Source organism: Octopus sinensis, linkage group LG1, assembly GCF_006345805.1.
Source record: "Octopus sinensis linkage group LG1, ASM634580v1, whole genome shotgun sequence".
Lineage (NCBI taxonomy): Eukaryota > Metazoa > Mollusca > Cephalopoda > Octopoda > Octopodidae > Octopus > Octopus sinensis.
Window position 1 is genome coordinate 142,837,533 of NC_042997.1, and position 25,042 is coordinate 142,862,574.

Consider the following 25,042-nt stretch of genomic DNA (forward strand, 5'->3'; position numbering starts at 1 on the left):
TTTGAATTTGTATGGCTTTTTCTTCTAATTTTGTTCTGGTTGACATTAATGTCTAACCTTGTCAGGTCACTAAAACAAATGCTAGTTACAAATCAAAGCTCCCTTCCTTTTTTCTCAGTACCACAGTCATGAAAACTTGTAAAAGAGACACCTACTATCTCCAGCTGGTAGCATTTAGCCTCCTGCACTGATATTTCTGTTTAAGGATCATCAGTCTGGATTAATTTCCAAGGTTCTTTTGCTCTGTCATTATTACCTCTAAGGTCTCACTCAGAAACGTAAGTCATGTTTGTTAATTTTTTTCCTGTTTCAGCGGAAAAAACCAATGGACTTATGGGGGTAACAGAAACTGTACTGAGTACGTCGCTGTGTGGACTTATATTTGGCCTGTTCAGTGGACAGCCCCTTATGATCCTAGGAGCCACAGGGCCTGTTCTAGTATATGAGCAGTCTTTATACAAGGTAAACTACTTACAAAATATTTCAATATTTCTGTTTAGTATTCTTAACATTTTTTCTGTAAATATTTGTTTCTGTTTTTTGTGCAGGCATGGCTGTGTGGTAAGATATTTGCTTCCCAACTACATGGTTTTGGATTCAGTTCCACTGCATGTTACCTTGGGCAAGTGTCTTCTACTATAGCCCTAGGCCAACCAAAGCCTTGTGAGTAGATTTGGGAGACAGACTGAAAGAAGCCAATCATGCGTGTGTATGCCTGTGTCTATATGTATTTATATATACACACATGGCAAGCTTCTGTACAGTCTTTGTCTACTAGTTCTACTTGCAAAATATTGTTTAACCCAGGGCTATAGTACTGTGCTTATCAAAGTGGGTAGGATTACCGCCTGGGGTGGGAGAAATAGTAGAAAATTCTATATAGCTACTGGGAACAAATGAAGGCAGTTAGGGATGACATATACACCTCCTAGTTGCCCTAGTTTTCAAAAATATTTTAAATTTCATTGTGTGCAAATCATCAGGTAATATTAGAAGTTGGTGAAATAGCATGGCTCAGTGGTTAGAGCGTTGAGCTTACGATCGTGAGGTTCTGAGTTCGAACCCCAAACCGAGCTGTGTTGTGTTCTTGAGCAAGATACTTTGTTTCACATTGCTCCAGTTCACTCAGCTGCAGAAATGAGTTGCAACGTCACAGGTGCCAAGCTGTATCGGCCCCTTTGCCTTTCCCTTGGATAACACCAGTGGCATGGAGAAGGGACACTGGTATGCCTGGAAGGGTAACTTTCTAGGTGCAATAATCCCATGGTCAGTCATGACCGAAGGGGGTCTCAGCAGCAGCTCAGCATTAGAGGTTGAAATTTTGTTCCAACATTCCATTATCATATTGATGAAATGACTTATGTGCAAGTGCTCTTGATGGAATCAACCTGTTAGCAACAGTTTTTTCTTTTGTTTTTGTTTTTTTTTGTGGTGTATTTTTTTGTGTTTTTTTGGCTGAAAGGTAGCACTGAGAGAAAGTCAGTAAATGAAAGAGGGTGATAGTTAAAAAAAGGTTATGGCTGTGTGGTTAAGAAGTCCACCTTGTAGCCATGTGGTAATTAAAACAATTAATTAATGATGATACATTGCTAATTTTAATGAAATACAAGCAAAACATTCTGGGCACCCTAAGTGTGTATGTTCTATTAATGATAGATGTTGAATGTGAACCCAGTTGTAAACCACATTGATAAACACCAACTATGACCAATTTGTAGTAGTAGAAATATTTATGATACAGCTAGCATGGTAACAATGCCGGTAAATGGAGTTGGGACTGCCTTATATACAAATAAATACGATAAATGCTCATGCAGAGAAAAATCAAAATGTACTTTGATGAATCTCTGTGAGTACAAATTTTTATATATAAATGTACCATGCACACAAGGGGAGGGTCCTATGTTTACATTGGGCAGACAGCTGATTCATTTAAGAATCGTTACTGTAATCCTATTGCCAGCTTTAAGACAATCAATAAGAGACATTCAACATCTTTGGCAGATTTTGTATGGTGACTGACAGAGGATAAAGTGAAGTGCAACATTAACTGATCCATAGTAAGGTATGCAAAACCATACAATATAATTTCCAGGAGATGCCATCTCTGCTCCAAGGAATCCCTGTCTATTCTGTAGACTAATGAGAAGATAATTAATAGTATTTCTGAATGATTTTCGAGATGCCGACACACATATAAATGTACTTTCACACAATGCAGTGAGAATGAATTTTGAGTAACCGTTAACTTAATTTACTTTAAGGTATGGATGACTTAAGTTTACTTTTAACCTCCCCATTCATGTAACCACCAAGTAGATAACTAACTCGCTTTGTGATCATGAGTGCACCAAACCTCACGTGTGTGTATGCTCACATTTTTGTGGATGCTTGTATGAGCGAGTGTACTCAGCCATGCAGCTTGTCCGAGGGTGTTTACACATCCATATTTGTTAACAATTATTTTTAATACTTTTCTCGCTGGATTGCATGTCCTTTTTTTTTTTGCCACCTGTGATTTTATTTTTGATCTTCTATATAAATGAAGATATTTCCTCCGTCTGGCTACTTTTCTCTCAACAAAACGGTAAGTTACATTGCAGAACAGTCATTTTAATGAGTTGTATTTACTTATTACCCGACGAGATACATCTGCACTACCGGATGCTCCTGAACCAGTTGCTGAGTGTCCCACCCAATAGGAATCGATGCTAGATGTGTTGAAACAATTTGTCACGATTAATAATAAATTCTCATATATTCCATCTTCCGTCTTTCATTTGCCATATATCTGTGTGTATGTATATATATATATATATATATATATATGAGTTTGTATGGATGTGTATGGAAGAATATATTAATCAATGAAATTCTAACAGTCTGGTTTTCACTTTTTATTATTTTCAATTTTACAGTATTGAAATAAATTTGTACTTTCATGCATTACGCACTCATCAGGTTTATGAAGTGACAACTATGTCAATTGTGGAACACAACTGTCACCACATAAACCTGATGATTGCAAAATGCATGAAAGTACTAGTTTATTTCAATACTGTAAATATCAAAACACACACACACACATATATATTACTTTTGATTCACCAATTCTATAGTTCATGTATGGAAATATAATTTTAAAATTTATAATATATACGTCATGGTGTTTGTGTTGGTTTTAAATTTATATTGATATTTTCTATTTTTCCATCTCTGTCACACATTCTCTCTCTCTCTCTTTCAGTTCTGTGAAAGCAATGATTTAGAATTCCTGCCTATGCGTTGTTGGATTGGATTCTGGGTTACTGTGATAGCCGCAGTAGTTGTGGCCTTAGAAGGCAGCTTTCTCGTGAAATTTGTTACCAGATTCACAGAGGAAATTTTTGCTATATTGATTTCTCTTATCTTTATCTATGAAGTCATTAAAAAATTAACAGATGTAATTATGTTTACTTATTCTTATTTCTTTCTTTTCTTCTTCTTGCATTCACATCAGTATCACTTAAGAATTTTATAATTCCTTAGCTTGCAACTTCATTACAGTTTAATAGTATATTACTGATATATATATATATATAAATTAAATTAAATTAGAGATAAAACCACTATTAGGCAAATCAAACAATGAAAAACATAAACCAAAACATAAAAATAATTAATATAATATACAAAATATATAAAATTTAAATTATTTAAATTTAAAATTATTAATTTATATTTATAAATTTTTAAATTTTATATATTTTGTATATTATATTAATGTTTCATAACTGACACGTATAAAGCACCCACTACACTCTTGGAGTTGTTGGCATTAGGAAGGGTACCATGCCAAATCAGATTGAAACCTGGTGCAGCTTACCAGTTTTGTGCCAAAAATTGTCCAATCCATGCCAGCATGTAAAATGGACAATAAATGATGATGTTACCTCCTATTAAGCTGGCACTGTTTGCTTGCTTCCAAATGCTTTTATAGACTCATTGTGGTTGCTTTCTAACAAATCTCTATTGGTATCAACATTCTTTCTGCTTATACCCTGTCATAGATATATCCTAATTAAGGTGCTGAGCTGGCAGAATTGTTAGCACACCATGAAGGTGGTGAGCTGGCAGAATTGTTAGCATGCCAAGCGAAATGCTTAGCGGTATTTCATCTGCCGCTACATTCTGAGTTCAAATTCCACCGAGGTCGACTTTGCTTTTCATCCTTTCAGGGTCGATAAATTAAGTACCAGTTACACACTGGGGTCGATCTAATCAACTTAATCCCTTTGTCCATCCTTGTTTGTCCCCTCTATGTTTAGCCCCTTGTGGACAATAAAGAAATAAGAATTGTTGGCACACCAGGCAAAATGCTTAGTGGCATTTTGTCTGTCTTCACATTCTGAGTTCAGATTCCACTATGGTCAACTTTGCCTTTCATCATTTCGGGCTCAATAAAATAAGTACCAGTTGTGTACTGGGGTTGATGTAATCAATTATCTCCTCTCCTAAATTTCAGGCTTTGTGCCAGTAGTAGAAAGGATTATTATTGTTATTATTAAGGCAGCAAGCTGGCAGAATCGTTACCACACTGGACAAAATGCTTAGTAATACTTCACCTGTCACTACATTCTGAGTTCAAATTCTGCCAAAGTCGACTTTGCCCTTCATCCTTTGTGGGAGGGGTTCGATAAATTAAGTACCAGTGAAACACTGAGGTCAATATAATTGATTAGTTCTCTCCCTCAAATTTCCAGGCCTTGTGCCATTAGTAGAAAGGCAGTGGGTTGGGAGAAGCATTAGCATGCCTAGCAAAATTCTTGGCTCCATTTCATCCATTTTCACATTCTGCTTAAGTCAGCTTTGCCTTTTATCCTTTTAGGGTCAATAAAATAAGTACCAGTTGAACACTGGTATCAATGTAATAAACTTAACCCCCATCCACCAAACTTGCTGGCCTTGTGCCAAAATTTAAAATTATTATTATTATTATTATTATGTTTTATTTTTACAGATTTATCAAAAATACCCATTGATAGCTGATTGTGAATCCTGTTGTCCAAATATTGTTCTTCCAAGCTTCAATAGCAGTAATTCTTTAGAACCAGTGTCTGAAATACCATACACTCTATTTAATTCCTCCATGGGTGCCACAGCGGACCAAGCTCACATGACAACTGAGTCTGGGGTTGAGGAGAATTTAAAAGGTCAAAATCGTTACACAAAAAATTCTAATCAACCAAATACTGCACTGCTGTCAACAATTTTGGCTCTAGGAACATTTTTTATAGCATATTTCCTCAGAATATTCAGAAATAGCAAATTTCTTGGGAGAAGTGTAAGTAAAACATCTAATTCTTGTTAACTCTCACTCTCTTTTTCTGCCTCTCTGTCACACTCTAATCTTTCATCATCTGACACAAGATCACCTCCTCCAATGCCCCCTCCCCTCTCAAAGACTCTTTGTTTTGCAAAGTCACTTGGTGACCCCACTAGTGCAGGTGCCACTTAAAAAGTACCCAGTCTACACTTTAAAGTGGTTGGCATTTGGTAGGACATCCAGCTGTAAAAACCATGCCAAAACTGACCTCACCTGTGCAAATGCCATGTAAAAAACACTCAGCCCACTCTATGGACTGGTTGGTGTTAGGAAGGGCATCCAGATGTAAAAACCATGCCAAAACACACTCAGGAGCATGGTGCAGGCTGCCGCCTGGTCAGCTCCTATCAAACCATCCAACCCATGCCATCTTGGAAGGAGAACATTAAACAATGATGATGATGAGTTGTTTTTGCATCCCCTCCTCCTGCACCATCTCAACCCTGATCCAGCAGATCTATGACTGAAGGTGTTCCAAACATGACCATCCTCTCATTTATCCTGACATTGCATATCTAGGGTACATCATGTAAAATCCCCCTTCTTATTTTAAGACAATATATATTGTCTTATTTTAAGACATTATGGATCTCAGTGTCATTAAGGTGCTGGACAGAATACTTTGCAGTATTTATTTGTTTAAAATCTCAGCTTTCTTTCTACATTGTCTCTAATGATTAAGAAAATGGCACTGTTGCAAGGTAAACATCCAATTTTAAATAGGAGCAGGTATGAATGGTGTAATAGTTAGTTGCACAGCTGCTATAGTTATGATTTACAATCTGTTTCCATGTTCTGCTCTATATTGTTAATAAGACTTACATTTTCAATACCAGGTAATGCTAAAATGTTTGCTTCTAAATAGAAGCAAGTTTAGCTCTTGTCTTCAAATGAAAGATTATGACTGTAACCTACACCTATGTAGAGCCAGCACCAGGGTATTCAGTGCTGGCAGAAACGTTAGCACACCGGGTGAAATACCTAGCGGTATTTTGTCTGCCACTATGTTCTGAGTTCAAATTCTGCCGAGGTCGACTTTGCCTTTCATCCTTTCGGGGTCGACTAAATAAGCACCAGTTACGCACTGGGGTCGATATAATCGACTTAATCCGTTTGTCTGTCCTTGTTTGTCCTCTCTGTGTTTAGCCCCTTGTGGGTAGTAAACAAAAGGGCATTCAGTGCTTTAGGTTAGCCCTACAATATACGCCTCTTTCTCCTATCCCTCTAGTGTGTACCTCCAAACCCTACACTGTGTGACCCTTTCCCTGTTCCTACAATGTCTACTCCCTTCACCCAACACTACAAGGTACATCCATTTCTCTCAGCCCTATAATGAGCACTCTCTCATCCCAGTCCTACAACATACATCCTCTTCTCCCTGCTGTACAATGTGTACCCCTTCTCTCAGCCGTACGTTATGCACTTCTATCACACAACCCTATAATATATGCCACTTCTACATTTTTTCTACAACTTTTTCCACTTATCACCCTTTTTACTCCAGTTGAAAAATGCAATCAAAATATCATGAATATGATAATATATATTCTTGAATAAATCCATTATCTAACAAAATTTCAAATTTTCGCAACACCATACAACCCTCTTCTCACCTGCCCTCCATCCTTCACTGTACTTGGAGTGATCTCACCTGTTCTGTTTTGTGTTTATACTGTATTTGACAGCATAATAAGATGCATTTTTTTCCAAAAAATATCTCAAAAACTTCATCCTAAAACCTATATGCAAAGTTGGGCCTACATATAACCCATGCCAGCATGAAAGTCATTAAATGATGATGTATATTACATGCTTTAACCCTTTCATTACCGTATTTATTTTGAGATGTTCTATAGTTCTTTCAATTACTTTAAATATAACAATGAATTTAGTAAAATAACTTAGTTATCATTCAGCTAGTGTTAGGAACATAAATTGTGACTGAGGTTTGGTGGCAGATTTTAATTCAGAACTTTTGAAAACAAGACATTTGTACTACAGAGTCAGAGGCGGTTTCAGCCAAGTTGGTATTGAAAGGGTTAATGCACTAAAAACTTTTTCACCAGAATATGTAATGCCGAAATTAGGATGTCTTTTATACCATTAAATATAGTAGTTCAATTTAGAAATTATGTATAAATTTTTCAGAATTTAATTGATATGCTAAAGTTTTAGCTCCCTAGGTGATCACTTTGTCTGTTGAGCATGTAGCACTAACCCTACACTAACATTAATATAATATTAAGAAAGTTAGGATCCTATGAGTTTAACCTGTCTGATTTAGGCCTTAAAGTTCCTAAACAGATGGATCTCTTTTTTATGAAAAGAGATAAAAATGTCCCTGGGTGGTTGGTTCTATGCATATCTTTTTTTCTTTTCCTATTTTAGATTTTAAAGTGTCTTATTTAATTTAGTCTAATGTTTATGAAGAAAAATCTCTTCTTTTACAACATATTCTGTGTTTATTTCTGAACAGTGGATGATTTTTACTTATTTTATTTACAGGCGCGGAGAGCACTTGGTGATTTTGGAATTCTAATAGCTCTTGTAGTTATGGTGCTGCTAGATGTGTTAATAAAAGACACCTGTACACAGGTAGGCATATTATCACAAATTAGCTTTTACAACTGTTTATAGCTAGCATGTTACAAGTCTTACCTTTTTCTCTTTTGTTTTTTTTTACTTTGTATTTAATTTTCTTTTTCTTTCTTTCATCTTTTCAGAAACTTGAGGTATCGGATGAATTTGCACCTACAGCACCAAGCAAACGTGGCTGGTTCATTAATCCAATGGGAATGAAAAAAACATTTGAAGTTTGGTTAATCTTTGCTTCAATTATTCCGGCTTTCCTTATATTTATACTTCTATTCATGGAAGTACAAATCACTGAGTAAGTCTGAAACCTTTTTTTATGTTGTTGTTGTTATTGTTGTGATTGTTGTTCTTCTTTTTCTAGTAGACATCCCTCGGTGAACTAGTTGGTATAAAAATCAATTCTAATTGTCAATAACTTGGCAAAGTTTACCTTTAAGTAGTTATAAAACTCTGTTAATTCTTGAGCTAATTTAAGTTATTTATCTTTATCTTTTATCCTTCTACTGTTTTCAGTCATTGGGCTATGGCCATGCTGGGGCACTGCTTTGAAGGGCTTTGTCAAACAAATTGATCCCTGTTCTTCTTTTTAAGTCTGGTACTTGAACTGTTGGCCTCTTTTCCTGAACTGTTTAAGTAATTTAAAGAGATGTAAACAAACCATTGTTTTTGTTGAGTGACACACACACATGCACACACATATACACATGCACATACACAGTGGGCTTCCACTTAGTTTCCATCTATCAAGTTCACTCACAAGGCAGAAGACACTTCAGTAAGGTGCCACGCATCAGGACAAAACCAGAAACCACATGGTTTTAAAGTGAGCCTTTCCTAGACTGTGATATTGAATGGAAACGGCTATGTGGTAAGTAGCTTGTTTACTAACCAAATGCTTCTGGGTTCAGTCCCACTGCGTGGCATCTTGGGCAAGTGTCTTCTACTATAGCCTCGGGCTGACCAAAGCCTTGTGAGTGGATTTGGTAGACGGAAATTGAAAGAAGCCCAGTATGTGTGTGTGTGTTTGACGCCCCCCCCACCTTCACTTGACACCTGATGTTGGTGTGTTTACATCCCCGTAACTTAGCGGTTCAGCAAGAGAGACCAATAGAATAAGTAGTAGGCTTACAAAGAATAAGTCCTGGAGTCAATTTGTTCGACTAAAGGCAGTGCACCAGCATGGCCACAGTCAAACGACTGAAACAAATAAAAGAATAAATACTTGCAATTCTTTTCATTTGTAGAACTAAATATTTGTTTTGTTTTTTTTTTTCCAGAACCATAATGGACAAAAAAATGAGGAAAGGTTCGGGTTACCATTTGGATATGATGCTAGTTGGCGTACTGGTTAGTATTTGTGGATTACTTGGTTTACCATGGATGTGTGCTGCAACAGTACGGTCAGTGGCACATAAATCAGCCCTTAGTGTATTCAGCCGAACACATGCTCCAGGTGAAAAACCAAAATTATTATACGTCCAAGAGCAGCGTCTCACAAGTATATTGGTCAGTATTTTGATAGGTATGTTTCAGTTTCTTATTTATATTTATTTGCTCCTCATCCTGTGTTTTATTTCATTCCTTTGTATTTTTTGGCTATTTAAACCCTCTTTTGTTTTTGTTGCTGTTGCTGCTGTAGAACTTATGTCAGCATGTTGTTTTTATTTCTGTACTTCGGTGTGTTGCATGTCTTTGAATAATAACTGTTTTTGTTTTCCATACCTCTCTCTCTCTCTCTCTCTCTCTCTCTCTCTCTCTCTCTCTCTCTCTCTCTCTCTCTCTCTCTCTTCTCTCTCTCTCTCTCTCTCTCTCTTCTCTCTCTCTCTCCTCTCTCTCTCTCTCTCACACACACACACACACACACACACAACACACACACACACACACACACACACACACACACTTCATGGTTTAGTTCTGAATACTAGTTTCTGTTTCTGTTATGTTAAAATCTATTTTACCCCCATTTGGCATGTTTCTTGTTTTGTTGTACGTTAGGAGGGTCATTATGCCAATAATAAACATCTGCACTGGTTCTGTTTCACTTCTTTGTTTCATATTTTTATACATTATTGACATTACATCTCATCTTTTCCTTTTCTGTCCAGCACTATTATCACAAGAGGGGACTTCATTTCCTTTTGGATTTTATTAATTTTTTTTACTTGAATAAAACACATGCAAGGGAAAACTGAAAAGCACAAAGCAATTATATATTTTTTTATAAATTCTGTATCAGTGCTAATAGCTTTGATATATATATGTATGTGTGTATATATGTATGCATGAATATGTGTATGTTTAAATGTGTGTATGGCATGTAAAAAGCACCCACTACACTCTCAGAGTGGTTGGCATTAGGAAGGGCATCCAGCTGTAGAAACTCTGCCAGATCAAGATTGGAGCCTGGTGCAGCCATCTGGCTTGCCAGCCCTCAGTCAAAATCGTCCAACCCATGCTAGCATGGAAAGCAGACATTAAACGATGATGATGATGATATATATACATATATATATATATATGAAATAAAGTGTCTTGCTCAAGGACACAACACAGCTGATCCTGGAATGAAACTCACTACCTCATGATTGTGAGCCATGGACACTACCTATAATAAACCACAAAATAGAATAGCATGTATTCCTTGCTTAGGGGTCAAAGATGAACTTGGCCAACAAAGTGTAGTTTCAAATACAATGCTCTAATGTTAACATTTTTGATTCTCCTGAGACCACTCCTGGTTCTATGATATAAATACCCTGTTTTAAAGTGATCTAAATTTAAATTTTCCATCAAAATTTTGTGTTAATTTATGTTCTCAACGCCAATGCAATAATGACAGTTATTTAACTAAATTCTTAAGTATTTTTAAAATTGAAACAAAGGAAGTGTATTTCAATGGAAATAAGGTAACATGGGTTAAGAGAACATAACCACACAAGAGGAAAACCTGTGTGATTAAATATTCCCTTATTCAGAGCAATAACTGTCGTGTCAAAGTATCTTTTATCCTCTGTTTTACTTTTATGCAGTCATTTGACTGTGGCCATGCTGGGTTATCACCTTCAAGGTTTAGTCAAAGAAATCAACTCCGGGACTTACTTTTCAAGTCTGGTACCTAATTTATTATTCCCTTATGCCAAATTTCTAAGTTACATGGATATAAACAAACCAACACCAGTTGTAAAGTGTGAAAGGGAATAGACACAAAGACACATGCTCGCACACACATATACAATGGGCTTCAACACAGTTTCTATCAGATCCTCTCATAGGGCATTGATCAGCCTGTGGTTATATTTGAAGATACTTGCTTAAGGTGCCACACAGAGGGACTGAACCCAAGACCATATGGCTGCAAAGCATTCTTCTTTTCCACATAGCTGTGCCTGGACCTATGTTCACTTTTAGTAGACAGTTTACACTGGTCATTACAAAAATGCATGGTAATTAAATGGGATTTGTGTGTTGAGTTAAAGGTGTATTATCAACTCATTAAGGCACATGGTTTAGTGGTCAGGGTATTCAGCTCATGACTCTAAGGTCTTGTGTTCAATTCCCAGTGGCGTGTTGTATCCTTGAGCAAGACACTTTATTTCATGTTGCTCTAGTCCAGAGGTGGGGAAACATTTTAGTGTGGTGAGCAAATATTTACAAAGAAAAAAGTCTGTGGGTGGATCACAAGTTCTAACTCTGTGTAGATCTTGTATATATCTATGTATAATTCGATATACATTAATAAAGATAAGTTTAGCACATTAAATTAATGCGTAACATCCTCATTAACACCACCACTGAATTTAGGACATCTATATTACTTATGAGGTTTCTATATTTTTCAGCTAGAGTGCTATTGGGTCTCAAGGGGGTGGTACAAACCTAGCATTATATGTTTTATAGTGAAAACAAAATTTCCATTCAAATGGCTGTTACCGGACAAGTTTCTGTTCTAGTTTAATTGTTTTATGTCGTAGTGGAAACATGACCTATGTCACAAATAGGCATATGAATACTGTATAAATTTTATAATTGCAAAATTTACTATATTTTGTACATTACAAGTATATCAGCCTGTGGGCAAAATAAAATGGGCAATCGTGCCCATAGGTGCCCCCCCCCCCCCCGCTCTACTCACTTAGCTGGCAAAAATGAGTTGTACCTGTATTTCAAAGGGCCAGCCTTGTCATACTCTGTCACACTGAATCTCCCTGAGAACTATGTTAAGGGTATACATGTGGTCTAGTGGTTAGGATTCCTGGCTTTCACCCAGGTGGCCCGGGTTCGATTCCCGGCATGGGAACGGCATTTCTGTTTAATTGTGGTGCCCCAGCATGGCCGCAGCTCGTGAACTGAAACTAGATAAAATGATAAAATGATGTCTGTGGAGTGCTCGACCACTTGCATGTTAATTTCACAAGCAGGCTGTTCCATTGACCAGATCAACTGGAACACTCATTGTCATAACCAACGGAGTGCTTATAATTATCAATACATGCACTCAAGTGTTAGAATTGGCAGCAGTTAAATTTTCTTTGTAGTTTCGGTTCAAATCCAGTCAATTTTGCCTTTCATCTTTACAGAGACAGTAAAATAATAGTTAAATAGCAGAGTGGCTTAGGGAATATAATCAACTATAGACACACAAAAACATGCACACACATTCATACACACATAAAAATATGTGGCCTTGTCCCTATATTAAGAATCAAAGGGAAAATCTGCCTAAGAATAGAGACCGCATTGTAATTTTTTCCCCCATCAATACTAGATAAACCACTTATATATAGATGTGTTTCTCATGCTACCACCATTTGTGCCTTCGGCAATGGAAATTAACTATACTTTCATTAACATTCACTAATTATGTTATGTACAGTCTGAGCTGCTAAGTGAGACTTTTTGAAAGTGTGTTGTCTATTCAAGAAAACACACAGACACAAATTATGTACTGATATAATGAAAGAAAGAACTTTAAGATAATCCTTAGGAGATGGAAATAGCTAGCAAGATATGCAGAAATGTTATAAAATAACAATTCTTTTGAAATGTGAAAAGAAAAGTAAAACATTTTAGACTACATAATAAAATATAGATGAAAAATCTCAGAAGAAAATCATAAATTTTATAAAGAGAAATATTGAAAAAGATATTAATTGGCGGCTAAATGCAGTGATTTTGTTCTCAAAGTGACTAGGATTTATTCAAATAGCTCAGAAATAGCTGTGTAATTAAGAAATATGCTTCCCAACCATGTGGTTTTGAGTTCAGCCCCACTCTGCAATACCTTGGAAAACTGTCTTCTATAGCCCATGGCTGACTAAAGCCTTGTAAGTGGATTAATAGATGGAAACTGAAAGAACCTTGCCATGTGTGTGTGTTTATTTCTACTCTAAAAATTTCTGAGCTACAAATAGTGATGTTACTATCAGTTGCCCTTTCAACAAATCATCTGCCCTTCAACAACTTACAAAATAAGAGATCCCTTACTGTAAAAAGAAAGGCAACAGTTAGCAATAGATAGAGTATCTGGCTATAAAACAATCCCTCAATAATATATTCATCTAACTTGTGCTAGCTTTGAAAAACAGATGTAAAAGCAAATGAATTTACCTAGCAGAATTTAAACCAGTAGAGGAAGAAAATAAATTTTTATTATAATTGCAGAAATTGGTGTTAATATTTGTATTTTACTAAATCTTATTATTACATTTCGTTTTTGTATTTGGTTTGCAAGAATCTTTATGTGAATTTGTGTGTTGAAGCATATTTTATTGTGTCTGAGGAGAGTCATTCTCTTTTAGTGCCTTATTAATTTAGCACACTCACCAGTTTGATTTCCACTTGTTTACTTATTTATTTATTTTTACTAAATAAGTGAAAATAAAGTAATAAATAAATAAATGTGTGGAAATCAGACTGGCAAGTGTGTTAAATTAATAAGGCACTAAAAGAGAATGGCTCTCCCCAGACACAATAAACTTATTACTACATATTTTGGAGATGTACTTTATCTATTTATCAATTTAAAACTACCTGCTCCTGGCCCTCGAGAGCTTTTAGCAGAGTTCATTCTAGTAGCAGCTTTCAGGCCATATCTCTTGTCTGAAGATTATGTTCTCTTTTCATCTTACCAGTTTTTAAAGCCCTGAAAAGGGGGCATGAGTGAAGCCCTTCTTCTGCTGATTTAGCCATAACCCAAAAATATAATTAACAAAAAACAAAGTGGGCTCTGTATAAAGCACTTGGGTGATAATACTAAACCAGGACGCAAATTAGGTCTTCCATCTATGATAGAGTTTATTCATTTTTTTGGTTGTTCGTTTCACCATAGATTGATGGGTTTGGATGGAGAATTATTTGAGGCAGGCTTTTACAGCTGGGTGCTCTTACTGTTGCCAACTGTTACTTCAAGTAAGGGGTTCCTTTATTGCACACAACATTGAAAACACAGAGGGAGCAGTCATAATGTCAACAAGGAATGTCAACATTAGCATTGCTTCATTCACACAATAGCAAAGAATTGAATATAACTATTTACATACACACACACATGCACACATACACATGTAGACTTCTTGAAATTTCTGTCTACCAACACCTTTACATGGTATCGGTTAGCCCTGGGCTATACCAGAAGACACTTGCCCAAAATGCCATGCAGTGGAACTGAACACCTGAAACCCCTGGTAACAAGGTGAATCCTTAAACCACACAGCCATACCTGCACCTAACCCTAACCCTAATTCACAGCTCTTAATTTTCTTCTTTTTCAGGCAGTATTTTTTTTTAAAAGACTCTCTTTGTGAACTTGCCTTTCAACATTGAATATTCTGTATTTTTACTAACTGAATTTTTTTTGTGTTTTGATAGGTTCATCTTTATCATGGGGTCCACTATTTCGAGAGATCCCTCTTACTGTTTTGTTTGGTGTCTTTCTTTATCTTGGTGTGTCTTCTATGAGTGGGGTGCAAATGTATGAAAGAACTAAACTGCTACTAATGCCAGTGAAACACCATCCATCTGTTGGCTATGTGCGACGGGTAAGTTCTCTTTATATTATGTCCATTTATTAATATGAATCCAGCTTTGAATAACAGTACATGAAAGATATTGCTATCAATTCTTTCATGGAATCGAACTTGGTGTCTTTTGGTTGAGAAGTGATCTTATTCACTATATAGTTCTATGAAAAGATATGCCCCTGGCCACTTTGAGTAATTTCTTTTAGCTCATTTTTGCTTCAGTTATACATATTAGCTAAGCCATAAATGTTTTCTAAGGGACTGAGAGTTGTGGCGATTTGCTATACTTGAGAAGACATATCAAGCTAAGTAAAACTGTTGTCGTCCATACATTCAGGCTTGTCCATTACAGGTGCGGGTGCCACATAAAATGCATTCGTGCTGGTGCTGCATAAATGCAACCATGCCAGTGGCACATAAAATGCACCTAGCACACTCTGTAAAGTGGCTGGTGTTAGGAAGGACATCCAACCGTAGAAACCATGCCACAACAAACAACTGGAGTTTGGACAGCACCCTCCTAACTAGCTCCTGTCAAACCATCCAACTCATGCCAGCATGGAAAATGGACATTAACCCTTCTGTTACCATATTTCTGTTGAGAAGACACTTGCCCAAGGTGCCACACAGTCGAACTGAATGCCAAACCTTGTGGTTGGGAAGCAAGCTTCTTTAGTTTATCAAATTGGTCATGAAGGCCTTACAGAGAAGCAATGTGGGCTGGACATATACATTACTGAGATGAAAATGACAAATACGAATGATGTAAATGGGAAGGGTATTTGGCGCCTGCAGACCGAACACCCTTCGAAATCACAGGTTCTTTTATTACATAAAAATCAAAAAGTCAATCAAACATCAAAAGTACACTACCACTTTTCCCTTCCTCCTCCTTCCGGAGCCCCAGTCAAATATCTAATCGCCTGCAAAGCAGACTGTGTTGACAGCCGGGAGTTCAGAAAGAAGGCGAAGTGCCTTTTATCAAATGTTTGTGTCACACAGTGCCACAATTTATAACTCACCACCTCCGCAGGTAACTGCGGAGGCCACCTTGGACTGCTTGAGCACACCGAGAACACCCATTCTCAGTAGCCCAAGCCGCCCAAGTATTCATCAACAGCCACGCTTGCACCTATCTCCACTTCTCAAGTGGAACTGATCTTATGTCACCTACAGTCAGAGATAGTTCTAATAAATAAAAAATTTATGTTATATGGTATTTAATATACCCGCATTTGTCTATGCTGTACAACTAATTATTTTAGAGGAGCAGAGGGCATTTTTTGCATAGATAAAAAGAAGGCAGAGAGAGAAAATGCAAATTACATAATTGTCTTAATATCTGTATTAATTTACGTTTGTTTTTCATAAGAACATAAATTCATCATATCTTCAGTAGTGAGGAGGTAGTTTGAATGATGTCTAAAATGTTCCATGAAAGACAAAACTAACTGGACAATCCTCATGTTTGTGCTCAGCTACCAAACCTCCTGCTGAAAAGACATGATTGGTGGTGGTCAGTAGAATGCCACTTGGACACAGACTAAGGCATGATCAGTCGTAACTGGATGAGAGTGCACATTGCAAGACCTGAAACAGGCAATGGCTCCCAGATATAATGCTGATGATGTGTCCAAATATTGCATTTAGATATATGATTAACATATGTATGGAGGTGGGGACATCCACCCATAGAAATCATGCCAGAACAGACATTGAAGTTTGAAGCAGCCCTCCAGTTCATTAGATCTTATCAAACTGTCCAATCCATGCAAGCATCATCATCATCATTTAACATCCGTTTTCCATGCTAGCAGGGGTTGGACGGTCTGGGAAGCCAGGAGGCTGCACCAGGCTCCAGTCTGATCTGGCAGTGTTTCTACAGCTGGATGCCCTTCCTAACGCCAACCACTCCCATGAGTGTAGTGGGTGTTTTTTATGTGCCACCGGCAGAGGGGGCTGGCAAACAGCCACTATCGGTTGGTGCTTTTATGTGTCACCGATACAGACGTCAGTCAGGCAGCGCTGGCATCTGTCACATTCGGACGGTGCTTTTTACGTGTCACCGGCACAGGTATTTTAACGGTTTGATTTTTATTTTGATGTTGGTGTTGACGTACTTGACTCAATAGGTCTCAAGAACAGCGGATCACTCTACGATCCAAGGTTAGCGCAGCAGGCCGTCCTGCGAGCCATGAACTCACTTCACAGTCACAGCATATCTCAGAGGTCTCGGTCTTCATCATTTCCTCTGTGAGGCCCTACGTGCCACTGGCACAGGTATCACAACTACAATAACAATACGATTTTTATTTTGATGTTGATGTACTTGACACAATAGGTATTCTCAAGCACAGCAGGCTGTCCTACAAGCCATGAACTCACTTCATTTGTCGGGTCTTCAAAGACACAGCATATCTCCAGAGGTCTCGGGAAGACAAAAATTAAATGACAGTGGCAGCAGTGGCAGGGAGGAAAAGGAGGAGTTCTGACCATTATATTATAAACAAACTGAGTCATGTTTTTGTTATTGATGTTTCAGGGTTTTTTGTCTTTTCGTTTTTCTTTTCTATTTTTCATACATTTTTAACTCTCTCTCTCTCTCTCTCTCTCTTCTCTCTCTCTCTCTCTAATGCAGGTGCGAACAGTCCGAATGCATCTTTACACATTAACCCAGCTGTCTTTATTGGTGGTCCTATGGGTAGTCAAGTCAACAGAAGCAGCCTTAGCTTTCCCTTTTCTTCTCATCCTCCTTGTACCACTTCGGTTAAAACTGCTCACATTTATTTTTACTGAGAAAGAGCTTCATGAGGTAAATATATTTTCATTCCTACAGACTTTTTTGCATCAAAACATTTCAACTCATCACATAAACTGATGGAAACTTTTATTCTTTTTCTGGTTTCAGTCATTTGACTGTGGCCATGCTGGAGCACTGCCTTAAAGGGTTTTAGATGAAGAAATCGACCCGCGGGGCTTATTCTTTTCTAAGCCTAGTACCTATTCTGTCAGTCACTTTTGCTGAACTGCTAAGTTAAGGGGACATAAACACACCAAGCAATGGCAGGGTGGGGGACAAACACACACACACACACACATTGGTCAGCCTGATGCTATGGTGGAAGTCACTTGCCCAAGGTGCTATGCAATAGGACTGAAACTAGAACCATGTAATTGGGAAGCAAGCATCTTAACCACACAGCCACGCCCAATATATTTATGTATATATGTCTGTGTGTATGCATAAGCATCATTGATTTAACATCTGGTTTTTAATGTTATCTTCTCCAGTGCCTTGAACCTGTGTTATCTGTCTTAAATTCAATTGTATAGATTATATGTCAGAACAAAACCCTTTACATACCCTTTTGAATATTTTGCTTCAATTTCTATCTCACAGTTAATATTGAATAATAATTATCTCTACACTTAAGGCATAGGAGTGGCTGTATGGTAAGTAGCTTGCTTACCAACCACATGGTTCTGGGTTCAGTCCCACTGCATGGCACCTTGGGCAAGTGTCTTCTACTATAACCTCGGGCCGACCAAAGCCTTGTGAATGGATTTGGTAGACAGAAACTGAAAGAAATCCATATATATATGTGTGTGTGTGTGTATGTGTTTGTGTGTCTGTGTTTGTCCCCCCAAGATCACTTGACAACCGATGCTGGTGTGTTTACGTCCCCGTAACTTAGTGGTTCTGCAAAAGAGAACAATAGAATAAGTACTAGGCTTACAAAGAATAAGTCCTGGGGTCGATTTGCTCAACTAAAGGTGGTGCTCCAACATGGCCACAATCAAATAACTGAAACAAGTAAAAGAGTAAAAAGACCTAACCCTTAGAAATAAAATTTAGAAATGTCATATAGTAAGTAGAAAAACTGCAATCAACTGAGATAAGATTTTCTTCAGAGTCATGTTAATCTTGGCTCCTTCAACAGCAGAAAATACACTGCTCATATCAAGGTACTATCATTGCATCTTACCCTATTCCATGAAAAAGTGGACATTAAAACGATGATGAGGTGATTATACTGTTAAATAAAATATCTTTACAGTTTGCTCTTTTCTGTGTATGATTTTGTAAGTCAGTCTTCATAATCTTTGAGCTAATATTATGAGACATTTTGACAAAGCTATTTTGGCATCAATGATTCAATGCTGACTTGTTTGACATCAGATGTTTTAATGTTTCTCTGATTCCCCTCCTTCTCTCGCCCTCTCTCTCTCCCTCCCTTCCCTCTATGTGTGTAAGAATATTTCTCTGTGTATGAAGAAAGGGAATGTGTTTATGTCAATCATGTTCAATCAATAAATGTTTCACTCTCCCCCTCCCCTTCTCTATATATGTATGTGTCTATTTCTGTTTGCACATGTGTGTGCCTCTGGTGCCAAAAAGTACTGTCGACAAATCAGTCAACCATAGCAAATCATTAGTATCCAAACAGTTGCACTAAATTGTTTCATTCCATCTTTAACCCTTTCATTACCAACCTGGCTGAAACCAGCTCTGGCTCTGTTATACAAATGTCTTATTTTCTTAAGTTTTGAATTAAAATCTTCCACTGAACCTTAGTCACAATTTATGTTCTTAACACTAGCTTAATGATAACTAAATTATTTTACTAAATTTTTTGTTTATATTTAAAGCAATTGAAAGAAACACAGAGCATCTCAAAATAAATACAGTAATGAAAGGGTTAAGCTTCCTAAATTGTTGGTTAGAGTTCTTACAAAGAAAATTGTTGTCTAAATGTGATTCAATGTATTTCTTTTTTTTTTTTTTGCCATTTATTTTTCAGTTGGACAAAGAGGAAGAAGATACTGAAGAGGAAGAAGATGAACCTGATTTCTATCAGTTAGCTCATATGCCAATATAAGTCTTTAAAAAAACAATCTATTGTTCCACATGTGTTACTCAGAGAATCCCCTCAGTCTATCTGCTAACTGTTTTTGAAAGGTACTAATGTACAACCCAAGGCAGTTTAAGAATAATGCAGAGATTTTTTTTTCTTTTTTCAAATTCTGTAATAGAATTTTTTTTAAAAAAAACATGTCTGATATGATTTTGTTTTTGTTTTTGTTGGGTTTTTGAAACTTTATTTTTTATGTGAAACTGTCTAAAAACAACAGCAAAAAAAAAGATATAAAAATAAATAAATGAAAGCAAGTAGTATTCTAGAAGTGAAACTAAAAATAAAGGAATACTAAATGAATGTTTTGTTATTCAGCAAAAGAGTAAAAGACTACAGTAAAGACGAGAAAACTTTATTTCTTAAATCTGTAAAGACAAGAGCAAACTTGTTTTGTTTTGAGTGAAAGTATATGTTCTTCCATAAATATGAATAATTAATTGAAAAAAAAAAATTAAATTGAAGATTATAATTTAGTTATTTAGTGATATTATATTTTCCCGGTTAATTGGAAAATTCTGTGATGCTGAAATGTTGGAAAATTCTTGTCACCAAGCAGCAAAAGACTTTAGTCGCATAATGAAAAAAAAGAAAAAGAAAAAATGATTTTTATAATGTATAGTTGTAGAAATTTTGATATGTTGACGAAATTGTTTATCCGGCTCTTGTCTAAACGAAGAATAATTCGGTACAATTAAGAAAATAAAATTAATAATAATAGTAATAATAATAATAATAATAATAATAATATTAATATGATGATGATGATAATAATAATAATAATAATCAACAGAAAACTAATAAAGAATGAAGTACTTTTTACCTTTACACTGATTTCCTGAAAATATATAAAAGAAAAAAAAGAAAAAAAAAAGAATGGCTGGAAGAAAGCGGAAAAAAGACAAACAAGCAAAAAAAAAGAACAAGGAAAGAAAGGAAGAAAGAAAGCAAGAAAGAATGAACAAATGACAATTTTTGGGGTTTTTTTTTTTTTTTTTATTAAAACTTCTCTGGATCCTTCCAAAAATAAAACATGTATTCCTCAGTTGAAATTATGAATTTTACTGAAAAATCTCACCTGCCAACTCTCAGGTGTAAAACCATTAACAGTTAGCTCTGTTAATGTTGAATGCTGTAAACAGCGTAACCTGACGGTTAATAATTTGCACATTTTTTTTGCTTTTGCACTGCTGAGTAATTTTGTTCTTAATTTCAACTTGTGTGTGTGTGTGTGTGTGTGTGTGCAGATGCATATACACAGTGTGTCAAAAGAAGCACTCAATTCCTGCTTTAGGGTTATGCTTGACTTCTCAATTGGGGGATACTTTTTGACTCCTTCTTGTTTTATGGGTTTGGGATATCAAAGAGTATTTACAATATGATACATGGTCCCAGGTTCAGTAACCTTCAAAACTGTCAGTAATAACCTTTAAAACAACAAAGGCATGACTTCCCAGAAACTGGGCACTACTTTTGATTCACCCTGTATATGGGTATGGGTGTATGCGTGTTATTTTATTTGTTTATTTTTCTTACCCTTCGTTTTGTTTTGTTTCTTAAATTTTTTTTTTACAATTCTCTTCATCTCAAAATCATTTCTTTTCTTCACTTTTTTTCTCTCCTCTTCTCTTGGTTCTTTGCTTCTTCTCCTCCCACCTCCTCTCCCATGTTCCACTCTCTTCTGACTTAACCTTCAAAAGTAAGTCATTCGTTAATTATGAAAACAAGCCAAAGAAGTGATGGTCATAATGGCTATTGCTGTGGTGGTGGTCATGGTGGGTTAGCTTGCCAAGGGGATATCACTGAAAGAAAAATCACTAATTGTATGATTTTGAGAATTACCAACCCCACTCCCTCTTTTATATGTTATTTCCATTCTTACCTTCTTTTCCTCCCCTCTCTCTCCCTTTTTCTCCAAACTTATCCCTTCTGTTGCTGATTTTCCTAAATTCCATCACCACCACTATACCACCTCTCTGCTTCTATTGATTCCCACCTCCCTCTTTCCCCTATTTGACCACCACTGTTGATTTAACTTTTCTTAACATTGACTCTTTTGTGAAGCAATGTATCTGTATGTATGTATATGTGTGGGTATAATATCTGTGTATATATGTGTGTATATATATATATATATACTTTCTTATATATGTATGTGCATGTGTGTGTGTATGTCTGTGTCTCTATATGTATGTATCTATATATACCTATATATATGGCTCTGATTTTAGCAAGTGGTATTATATACCCTACAGTATCTTATATATATATATTATATATATATATATATATATATGTGTGTGTGTGTGTGTGTGTGTGTGTGTATGTATGTATATATGTATGTATGTATATATGTATGCATGCATGTATGTATGTATGTATATATATTTGCATATATATAGAGAAAGAGATTGTGTATATATGTATCTACACATGTGTATATATATACATACATACAAACACACATACAATCAAATTTAAAACTAGCCCCCCTCTCCTCTCCTCTTCCATCATCTTGAGTTCTTTGTTGTTTGGATTTATTGAATATTTTTTTTATTTTGTTATCTTTTCCATAATTGCTTTTTTTCCTTTTTTTTATACTTTTTCTTTTTACCAACTTTAATCCTTGAGAACCACATGTTATTGTACTCAGTACGATGTGACCTCCACTCTTGAAAACTCTATGGTATTGTGCTTGATGCCACAGAAACCAATTTGCACTTTTTGATATGCACAACATTTTGATAGCAAAAAAAAAAACATAAAATAATAATATTTTCCTCCCATGTTGTTATTGTTATTATCATAAATACCTGGTCGTTAACATGACCTAATTATCATCTTAATTAATCATTGTCATTATCTTCGCCATCCTCATCATTCTCCTCAGCTTCAACATTGTCATAATCATCATCATCATCTGTCATCATTTCTATTATTATTATTATTATTATTATTATTAATTATTATTACTACTATTGTTTTGTTTCTTTGTTATGAGTGATATAAAAAATATACATGTTCTACTTTTACTGGCTAGATACTAACCTTTTATTATTATTATTATTATTATTATTATTATTAATATTTCTCTTTACTTTTTTCTTTTTTTTTTCTTAGTCTTTCATCTCTCTCAATCTTGATCTGTTGTTAGTTATGTATGTGTATGCAACAACATCATCAATAACAACAATATCAACAACAAAACAAGTGAATTTGTAAAAAAAAAAAAAACCTGAAAAATATCAAAGAAAAAATAAAAAAAAGACACTTTGAAAGGTTTTATGTTGGAATTATGTTGAAATACAAATTTGGCTTTTGCATTTTAGAATATTTCTTGCAACTAATGCCTTCCCTACTCCTTCCCATGCACACACACACACACACGCATACACCGTTAGAGTTTCTTTCAGAATCTTATAAACCTTTCTATATTTGCCTTTTTATTATTATTATTATTAATAATAATAATATTGTTATTATCGTTGTTGTTTTTATTATTATTATTATTATTATTATTTCTGCTGAGGTCAGCTATGCCTTTCATTTATTTGGGGTTGAGAAATTAAGTACCAGTGAAATACTGGGGTTGATGTGATCGGCTATCCCCGCAAATTCCCAGCCTTGTGCCTATAGTAGAAAGGATTGTTATTATTATAAAGGTGGCAAGCTGGCAGAATCATGAGCACGCTGGGCAAAATGCTTAACAGCATTTCATCCGTCTTTACATTCAGGGTTCAAGTTCTGCGAAGGTCGACATTGCCTTTCATCCTTTCGCACTGGGGTTGATGTAATCAACTTAATCCCTTCCCCAAAATTTGAGGCCTTCTGCCTTTAGTAGAAAGGATTATTATTATTATTATTAAGGTGGTGAACTGGCTGGATCGTTAGCACATCAGGCAAAATACTTAGCGGCATTTTGTCAATCTTCACACTCTGAGTTCAAATTCCACCAAGATCGACTTTGCTGTTCATCCTTTTGAGGTTGATAAATTAAGTACCAGTGAAACACTGGAGTCGATGTAATTGATTTGACTCCTCCCCAAAAATTTCAGGCCTTGTGCCTTTAGTAGAAAGGATTATTATTATTATTATTTCTGATCTTTTTTAATGCCTTGTCAAGGGAGAAAGGGGCAAGCTCCATAGTGTGACTAGTGGTGGGAGGAAAGAATCACTCCAAAAGCAGTGGGTTGGCTTCAATGCTTGTAATGGAGTTGGTTTTCTTCAAGGACCCACAACTACTACGATGAACCAGATGGTCATATTGGACAGGGTGACAGATTAAGTCTACCCAACTCAGAAAAGAAAATGAAATGGTCCTTCCAACAGACTTGCACACATTTTCCTGCTACCAAATCTCACTTACTATATGGATTTTGTTACTTTAACCACTGCTCTCTCTCTCTCTCTCTCTCTCTCTCTCTCTCTCTCTCTCTCTCTCTCTCTCTCTCTCTCTCTCTCTCTCTCTCTCTCTCTCTCTCTCTCTCTCTCTCTCTCTCTACATTGTGTATTTTCTTCCCTGCTTCTGTTTCCAGTCTTTCTTAAAATAATTTGTTAATTTGTTTTTGTTTTTTATAAAATTAAATCATAGAAATAATAATAATAATACTTACATTTTTATATTTTGTCACTTTTTTATTGTATGCGTGTGTACACTTAACACTGTGTGTGTGAGTGTGTGTATGTGTGTGAGTGAGTGTGTGTGTGTGTGTGTGTGCTCCATTTCTTGAAATAAATTTTTTTAATTAACCGTTTCCTTTGAGGTTAGATTATTCTTCTACGTTATTCCACATTATTCCATGATAGTTGGGAGAGAGAATTTAGAATTATTTACATTTCCTGAAAAAGAACAGCATCTAACTTTTCTCTGTTTTTTCTGTCTTTCTTTCTATCTCTCTTCCCTCCCTTTACAAAATTTTCTCAACATTTATTGTTGGTCTTCTCTTTGTCTCTTTGTCCATCTGTCTCTCTGTTTGTTTCTCCAGTTAATCAATGGCTGTCTAAAGTTTTGAGTTAATGTCACATGGCAAATCAAGGAAAACAAGTTTTTTTTTTTTTTTTTATTTTATCAATCAAATGGCTGTGAACATTGCTGGCTATGGATTAATATACCAAAACAATTTCAAGATGGAAGACATTAAGGTTTC

At 35.9% G+C, this 25,042-nt stretch overlaps 1 protein-coding gene across 8 annotated transcripts in view; it reads left to right on the forward strand.

Annotated features, from left to right (window-relative positions):
- Window positions 1–20,826, forward strand: part of LOC115209821 (anion exchange protein 2-like) — a 721,610-nt gene extending 700,784 nt beyond the window's left edge. For all 8 annotated transcript variants that reach the window (XM_036505450.1, XM_029778381.2, XM_036505461.1 and 5 more), the window contains 9 exons: window positions 314–462; window positions 3,248–3,442; window positions 5,000–5,323; window positions 7,871–7,960; window positions 8,089–8,255; window positions 9,238–9,482; window positions 14,831–15,000; window positions 17,621–17,794; window positions 19,785–20,826. In XM_036505450.1, coding sequence (XP_036361343.1) covers window positions 314–462; window positions 3,248–3,442; window positions 5,000–5,323; window positions 7,871–7,960; window positions 8,089–8,255; window positions 9,238–9,482; window positions 14,831–15,000; window positions 17,621–17,794; window positions 19,785–19,862 — 1,592 coding nt within the window. In that variant the 3' untranslated portion in view covers window positions 19,863–20,826. The remainder of the gene's footprint in view (window positions 1–313; window positions 463–3,247; window positions 3,443–4,999; window positions 5,324–7,870; window positions 7,961–8,088; window positions 8,256–9,237; window positions 9,483–14,830; window positions 15,001–17,620; window positions 17,795–19,784) is intronic.
- Window positions 20,827–25,042: the final 4,216 nt, after the last annotated feature.